Raw genomic sequence first — 8,966 nt, 5'->3', positions numbered from 1 at the left:
TACAACTACTAGTGATGGGACAGTCAGATTTCTTGCCTTCTAGCTCAGTAAATACGGTCTTGCTTGTAACAGGTCAAGTTAACAACACAGGTCTCCAGATCTGTCCAGACTTTGTATGGACTTGTCTTAATCATTGCAGAGATTTGTTCATAGCTTATAATAGTACTGTCTAATCCTCAACCCCTCTGTGACTATCTGCCCTACAGAATTTTTCAGCTGAGCATAGAGCCCACACAATGCTCTGAGTTCCCTTTAGTGTTTAAGAAGCATTTTTTGAGGCTGCATAGCTTTTTGCTTCCATGTCTTGAAGTTCCCATACTTGGTCCCTCATATCACGAGCTCATTAAACAGAATGATGATTTCTTCAACTGAGCTATTGTGTAAGACTCCTTACAGAGTCTCACGGGGAGGAGGGTGAGATAGAAAGCAGTTCACTGTGTTTTTCCTTCATTAATCACTGGGGACCTAGGACTCTCTATTCATGGTCTCCAGCTTCTTCAGTTAAGTAATTAATGCATATGTTTAGAACTAATTTTACTTTCTCATTATAGAAAGTAGAGCTGGAAAGGAACTGTTGGATCAGCTGATGCATCAATCAGAACTATTGCAAGATTGACCTTTAGTAAGGTATTTTAATCAGCTTTCGACTTTCAGTTATGATGCCTCATTTGACTTCTCTTAAGAGTATCATCACTTAGCATGTTGGTAAAGTAGTTCCCTGAAAAAATTCTTTTATCAGGGTTTAGTTTTGGAATACATGCTTCAATAATAATTCCACCACCATTTACCATTTCTAATTCACCTTTCGTTGCTGAACCACAACATACCTTATCAACAAAGTCAGACTCATTCTTCCCCATTTAGAAGAGAAATAGAGAAACTAAATCATAGATTTGAGCTCAGTAAAAGAAATAGGAGTCAAACTCAGCTATTCTGAAAACCAGTGCAGGGCTTTTGCCTTACTGCCACTCAATAACAGTAAAAAAATGCAAGTAGCTTCTCACATGCATATGCATTTGCTTCTCACATGGTTGTAAAAACAAAAGTAGGCATTTTCAAAAGGAAGACCTGGAAGTGTCTTCTAAGTCTGTATCAAAGAACCTTGCCTTCTGGTCTCAATCCCCAGTTTCTTTCCTTCAGTTTCTACTAAAACGTCCAATATACTCCAATCTGCTGCTTATCTTGATTTGAGGACGTTCTCTTATCAAGTTGGAGGTTCTCAGACTTCCAGTACTAATCTCTAATAATAGTGTCCTACACAACATACTGCTAACTACTGTGGAGGGGGGAGTCCAAAAATCTTCTGTCTGGAGCTGTTCTGCTTTGTGCTACAGAATGCAACATGCACTGGGCGAGAGAATGCATGACAAGACACTAAGGCACTGCTAAGAAAAGTCCTGCATTTGGATCCAGTGACTGTTCATACAGTCCTTGGATGAAAGTCATACCTTGGGCATAGATCCTACAGCAGTGCTATGAGAACCTTCAGTCTGGAGAGATTAAGTTCCCTCTGATGTCAAATAGTCCATGTTTTATCTTTACATTTTCATTTTTAAAAATATTATTTATATGGATGAAATCACAGGCAAATGATTGCCTTTATCTAAAGAAGGAAATTTTGGGGGAAAATCTATTAAAAAAATCTGTTAGTTTGGCTTCTAATTGCAGGTTTCTACATGAAGTATGTCTTGCCTACCACTCTTGTACTCAGAGCTCTTTGCAGCTCATTGTGGAGGTGATACCTGAAGAAAAATAAGTTATAATTAAAGAACTAAATTAACAATTGGAACAAATTGCAATGATGCAATGACAGATGAGCCACTTGTCGGCTGAAGCTGAAAGAGAACATGTGAGCTCTTCACAGCTTTGACAAAAGTTCGTTCTTGGCTGACATGGCAGAGAATCATGTTTTGAAGCTAGAAATGAGGGCCAGGAATTTCCAACCTGAAACCTATGGCTCTGGGCTTCAAAGAAGAGCCTGATTTTGCCTTTGAAAAGCAGAGTACCTAAATACTTCTCCTTTGAGGCAAGAGCATAAACCTTTTGATGTAGTTCCAGATTCCTCTGGCCAACCGCAGCCTGGCAAGCGGTGGGCTGGCTATCACAGTCCATCACAGATCACTCCTCAGTGAGTTTCTTCCACATTTCCCTTCTCAAATGGAAATTCGAGTGCTCAAGTTGGTTCTGAGTTCAAAGTCACCTTAAGTGTTTTGAACGTGGAGCCACACACCGAAGCGGCAAGAGGCCAAAGTGAGTGACTCTTGAACGCTTTAGAAAGGAAGGATGGAGATGAAGGAGACTAGCAGACATGAAGAGAAATGCCAGCCTAAAAAAGGGAAAATCCTGCATTTTATTTTTGACAGTATTTTTATTCTCTAAGAGTCTATGCAAACTGAAATGAAAAGGTACATGCACTGACTTTTTGTTTATCAGGAGGAGCCAGGGGACGTGCAATTTTAGAAAAAAAGGAACCGTATCATTTTATCAGGTAGAGAATATGGAATATATCAGATAGAGAATTCACAGGGGTATACATGGTGTTGTGACTGGATTAGTACCCCTTGTTACTACCAGGGCAATTGATAATTGTTTTATGCATTGTAGCTATATGTGAATACTTACACCAGGTATCAATATTCATGTTTATTCACCTAATTTTGAACAAGTTAGCCTGAATGTTTGTGACCATATGCCCGTAGAAATACATGCTGATAAGCTGGGCTTTGCAATTTTGCAGCAGTTTGCACATGCTTTGTGACCTGAGCTATTTCCTTTTGAAGAGTGACAGCTGATGCCCACTGTCATGTAGCTCCTTGATAGCGTGCTGCTGGCCTCCTGTCACACAGCTTCAGATACGAGGGCTTTTGAAGATGGTTTTCCAGCAATCATGTGGGTAGACTATTCCTGTTTACAGAAGATGATTCTCTAGCCAAAGGTGCACAAACCTCCGTGCAAGACTGTTTTACTTCTTTTACAGAAAAATGGTTTGTCACCAAGAAACAACTTCCCTTTATCTTCTGTCTTTAAGTGTGTCTATTCCACAGTGACTGCAGCTCAGGCTGATGTATGGAGCCAGCCTTCAACAACCTGGATCAGGCCCTGACAGCGCTGGTATGGAGAATAATGAAGGTGTAAGTGTCAACCAACTGTCAAGTCCTGGCTTGAGCATCCTGCACTGAGGTCTGCGACAAGCTCTCTGTAGCGTGGCTCTTGAGTCTGTGTGAGTTGCAGTCACTGCAAGGTAGATGAATCCTTCAAATCTCCTGTCTAGTTCCTGGCTCCTTTTACTATTTCAGCTCTAGGCTTTTAACTCTGGGAAATCTTCAATGCAAATTGCTTACCTGTGAGCATATGGGCCCCAAAGATGAGTCAAATGTTAAACATAAACACCTTGTGAAGCTGTTAATACACCTCAGAAAAGCCACAGCTATCCACAAAGTGCATCATCCACCTGCTCTGGCTGATACTACTTAACAGAATAGTTTCTTTTCAATGCTTTTGTATATATCACTCATAATGCACACCATATTACCACTTCCTACCATAAAATTAATAACCTTGCACTCTTAAATTTCTTTTTGAAAGTTCTTGTTTGGTCTCTTCACCCTTTGGCCAGAGCTTTAATTTTATGTCATTAAGACATTATAGTTCAAAATGTTAAATGATGTCATTAGACAGCACATCAAGGTTTATGCCTGATGTTGATGGCGCTTTCAGAATGGTGTTGATGAAGCTTAAAACTAAGATGAATTCAGACTATTTTTGTCATCATCCTGTATGCCATTATTTTAATAACATACAGGCCTTTAAGTCATTACCATTAGTTCCTATAAATGAAAGAAAACTGTGTAATACTGTTCCCTCCTTTTGCTAATGGCATAAACATAATGGGAAAGTCTTTTTAGAAAAACCTTTTTCTTCTCCAAAAGGCAGTTTTTTAAATTAAAAAAGGTACAGATTGTTGTGTAAAATTTGCATAATTAGGAAACTACATTAAATAGACTATAAACCGAAGAAAGTCTGCCAAGCCTGAGTTATATTTCTTGGACATGAAACCTGCATAGTAGTTTACTCTCAAACCTATACAAATAAGAAATGAGTAAGCACTATTTTTATCACATAGTGAATAGGAAACTTTCTTTTATGGCAAAAATAGGGCTGTCTTCTGCCATGAATAATTTTAACGGTCAAATTCCTTACGAGCTTTGATTAACCTGTGTAAATATACAGAACTGTACTCATCAAAAGCATAGAGCGGGTGCTAAGCATGGTAAGTCCACAGAGAAGTACAGCTTGCCATTTTTCTGTCATCTTCTCACCTTTTTGCCATCCTGTTGTGTTTCATATACTTTTAACTGTTTCCTTGCCACCAGTGCTCAGAAGCAGCTGTGGTGCCAGGTACTTGCACAGCCACTGCACTCTCCTTAATAAGCCTGTGGGAGCTCATCTGCAAGGAAGCCTCCAGACAGAACAATTACCTCATTAAGAAAGCAGCTGCCCATCTATCTGGTCATTGCCTGGCCATTTCTTGTTCTGAAAGGTTTTTCCACATAAATGAACACTGTTGTGACTCTGCTACTTAATTTATTGTTTCTTTGTCTCCGCTGAACTACCACATAATGGTACCTACATGCATGGGGCAAAGCCCCAGCAGCAGGGCAAGAGCTGACAGGCCAAGCAGAGGTTCCTCTTGGGTATAGTGTTGGTTGGTACCCAAGTGCTTTCTACTGAAAAGCCATGATGGAGTCATGACTGTCCCATAATGGGATACCTTATCCCCTTATCACACACTAAGGGGATGTCTAGGCCTGTGATCAGAGGACAGGACAAGGGGTAATGGGTTCAAACTAAAACAAGGGAAGTTTAGGTTAGATATGAGAAAGAAGTTCTTTCCTGTGAGGGTGGTGAGGGACTGGAACAGGTTGCTCAGAGAAGTGGTAAATGCTCCATCCCTGGCAGTGTTCAAGGCCAGGTTGGACAGAGCCTTTGGTGACATGGTCTAGTGCTAGGTGTCCCTGCCCATGGCAGGGGGATCGGAACTAGATGATCTTAGGATCCTTTCCAACCCTAACTGTTGTGACTCTGTTGTGACTCTGTTGTGACTCTGTTGTGACTCAACAATTCTACAGTTCTATGATTCTATGACACCACCACCAGCAAAAGGAAGGAGTCAATGGGGTATGACCCAATGGGTAGCCCTGACCATTCAGCCACATTTTTGCCCCTTGGAAGACAGCAGCAGCACAGGGACTCCTCCTTGAGAAAGGGATGCTCCTTGACCGTACCTGCTAATCTAGAAGCAGGAGCCAGCACAAGCCCAGAGGTAGACCTCGTGTAGATGAGGAGGGGGAAAGAGGGATGGGGGACAGTGGAGGGGTGTTTAGTATGCAGGGCTACTTGTTATGAGGGCTTTGACTTCACATTGTAAAAGTAGCTTGGGAGGCAGAGGGTATTGCTTATAAGGTATTGCTTATATCCGTAGTCCTAACTTCTTGTCTATATGGGAGGTATGCTAGTGATATTTGCATATTTCAGTAGTTTCGTATCCTGACCATTTCCAAGAGACACATGGATACTCTGCATGTGGATTAATGCTGATGAGTAGTTCTCCGCCATCTCTTAACCTGAAAGTGGACAAGGTGATGTAGTTTACAGGGTGTCAAAGCCCTCATGCATGTGCAGTGCATGTCAGGGGTACAGACAGGAGGTTGTTTGGTGCCAACTCCAGGACAAGTGTTTGCCCTAATGTTCTACCAGATTCTTCAATATTATGGTGTAAGCAATCAACACCTGCTCTAACATAGACCACTGCCCCAAACTGGTCACCTAAGCATGCAGCCAGTGACAGGCAGGATTATAAAACTTGACTCAAAATCCTGGCCATATGAACCCCAAATCTTCCTCCTAAATGCCAATAAATAACTTCTAGCATGAGTACTACCTACACATCCCAGTGCCTGTTTCAGAGTGCAGCCTTTTTGGCAGAAACCTTTCTTGTACAGACATCAGAGACCACTGGAGGGAATTAAGTACTCATGCCTTGCTGTCTCAGTAGGACATTTGCTCACTAGGATTCAGGCAGGCTTTCCTGGCATCCAGAAGGCCAGAAGAAGGAGTGATCTCTGGCCAGCAAAGCGGAGAGCTGGTGCTCTGCTCGCAATGGTGTCTGCCATGTCCCCACCACTGATGGGGGTGATGGTGTCCACTCATGCTGCTGCTGTGTTCTGGGACTCCTCCAAGGCTGTAGTGGTGGCAGAAATATGCAGGTGGGGAAATGCTGGGGGGATCCCGAGGGATTTAGACTCGCCCTGTTGTTGCTTAGCAGAAGCTTTTTGTGATGTGAGGGAAAAGGATGTTCTTTTTAGAAGACAAGCTGCCTTTTTTGATTTTCATTTGAAGGACAGTTTAAAAAGTCATGAACAATAGGCTTATCTGAAGGGCGAAGTTTTTGCTGAGTTCTGGTTTGCTTTGAAGCTAGTGGTGTGGTACGTTTCTGTGTTTAATCCAAGGAAAATTAGCTGCTGAATGATTTTGTCTGACATGCTGAGGACCAAATGTTCTGGCAGGAGCTTGTGCCAGCGATGTGAGAGGTGATGAGTCTCCAGAAGCTGTTTTTTGCTCGTAAGGTGCCAGAACAGATGAGGTTCTTTGATGCAAGTAGTTGTTGGGTTCATGATCTCTGTATGGTATAGACAAATCAGACACACGCTGAGGCCAAAAGCATTTTTGGCATAGATGTGAATGCCCTTCTGATAAGTATTTTAATTTTCAAATGCAGATGAATATTATCCTTATAGAAAATGGCCATAGGGACAATCCTTGAAACCTATGCCCTCAGTTTACCTGTAGAACAGATGTACATAAGCAATTGCAAGCAACATGGACTTTCCTTAACCCCCAGCATTAGTAGGCTCTAACCAGATCTGGAATTGTATGTGAAGTTCAATCTTCAAGTCCATTTATCTTTGGGCTGAGTGTGCTGTCTGCAATTCAGCAACCTGGAGTCACTGTGCTGGCGGCTTTTGGATACATGGGTAATGGTCCTCCCGGAGTAGGACTGAGCTATTTTTGTACAACACAGGCTGCCAAACAGCTTTTGATTTCCCATGCAGTAGTGAAGGGCTCCTAATATCCTTGCTATTATTAGAGGCAACCTACAAAATTACAAAGGTGGTGGATGAGCTGAATGCAGAATCCTGCACTAGGGGACATTCAGTGAAACTAGTAGGGGATCAGTTTGAAACAGATAAAAGAAAGTACTTCTTGAGCAGCCAGTAGTGAGCTTCAGGAACTTGCTGCCACACGGTGCTGTAGAAGCCAACAGTGTCAGCAGGTTCAGAAGGGATAAGATGCATACAGGGACAACAGGCTCATTAAAAAGACAAGGCAGGGACATGCCCTCTGTGGTATCCATCACATCAGTTACACAGCTGTGGATGCTGGGGGAGCACAAGGGGAAGGGGCTGCAGAAATCAGCCAGGCTTGCACACACTCACCAAGCAGCATTTCTCTCTCACAACCATGCGATAAACTACTGGCTTGAGTAAGTTTCATGTTCTTAATCCAGAAATGTGTTTTACCCCCAACCCACTGCATGAATATTCAGTTACTACAGCATCCGAGATTCCCATGAGCTGACTAATCAGCTCAAACACAATCAAACAAGAACTAGGATTCTTCGTTCCTGGCTCTGATCTTAGTCCACCGGCGCCTCACTGTATAGGTGGTCCCATTACACATCTCATTGCTAGTCCCCCAAGTTGACACTCCTCCCTGTGTACTGTGCTAACACATAGGCCATTTATAGCCATTCATATCACAGTGCAAAATCCTAAGGGAACCAAACGAACAAATCTTGCATGGGGTACAGAAACAGATGGAGATAGTGAAATTTAAATGCTAATGAAATAATATACAACTGGGTAAGACAAAAACATCCCATCTACACCTCTAAAAACTAAGGGTAAATCATGCACAGTGCAGCAATTATGGCAATTTCGAGCTCTTTTAATTTGGAGGCTGAAAATCCAAACTTCCTCTTCCCCGTGTGTTTCTTCTTACCCAGCAACTTATGAAGCAAGCCACCATGCCAACTTTTAAGTATAAAATAAAATGAAACCAATCATTGTTTTTAAGCAATTGCTCTCAAGGCCACCCAATAATAGTGTTTCTAAAGCAGTCCTACCTTTGTTTTCCAACTTGAGCTCCTCTGCTAGCAAGCTGTCTTGTCTGTTGCCAAGCACAAATGCCAGAAATGAGAGGATCAGGGCATCCAAGATTCCAATAATTGCCAGGATATATGCCCAGCGGACTGAACAAGCCCCCAGCGTGTACTTGTCTGTCTTTTCACCACACATCCGTTTTACCTCATCTGAATCCCATCCATCAGGAAAAATCATACAACCCAGGACGAGACAGGCAGCTTGGAGAAAAAAGAAAAGGAGAACAATGGGATAATGAGACCAAACCTTCATTTTGATGAGAACCTACATAGCTATCATTAAAGCAACACACTTTTTCATCCTGCACTTCAAAGCTAAGTTACTTAAAAACAAGTCACAGAGTCATATGCTATGATTAAGCATTTAATACAAAAAACCTAAGATACGACATCAATTGCGCTTAAAAAAATAAAGTTACATCCTGAATCATGGACAGTTTTTGTTCCAGAATGATCTCATTTTCCTGATGATGCTGATTTATTAATTGTAATATGAAAGGCTTGCACAAAAGTAAAGGGAAAAATTATTAATAACCTGTATTTTCAAAGAAAACACTGGATTACTGTCAAATGGTCAGGCAAACTAACCAGAGAAAAATAGAGGAAAACCCCACCTATTATTTCTGGTAATCTAAGTACTTGTAACATGCACAGGTAATTGCAAGGAGATTTTTTTTTGTCACTTGGCAGTACCCCTGTAACTGAAATACGTTGTATGAGTAAGGTTCATACTCCTCAAAAACAC

The 8,966-nt window shown here is 41.7% G+C and overlaps 1 protein-coding gene across 1 annotated transcript; it reads right to left on the bottom strand.

Moving 5' to 3' along the window:
• Positions 1 to 8,185: 8,185 nt before the first annotated feature.
• LOC104401675 (lipoma HMGIC fusion partner-like 3 protein) lies at positions 8,186 to 8,422 on the bottom strand (the record flags this gene model as incomplete). Its single annotated transcript, XM_010009340.1, has 1 exon — positions 8,186 to 8,422. A coding segment is annotated over one exon (237 nt), but the record flags the coding sequence as incomplete, so codon positions are not given.
• Between the last annotated feature and the right edge of the window lie 544 nt (positions 8,423 to 8,966).

Source organism: Nestor notabilis, unplaced genomic scaffold (genome assembly GCF_000696875.1).
Source record: "Nestor notabilis isolate BGI_N333 unplaced genomic scaffold, ASM69687v1 scaffold432, whole genome shotgun sequence".
In the NCBI taxonomy this organism is placed as follows: domain Eukaryota; kingdom Metazoa; phylum Chordata; class Aves; order Psittaciformes; family Psittacidae; genus Nestor; species Nestor notabilis.
Note: the sequence above shows the minus strand (reverse complement) of the source record. Positions and strands in the feature narration are given on the sequence as shown.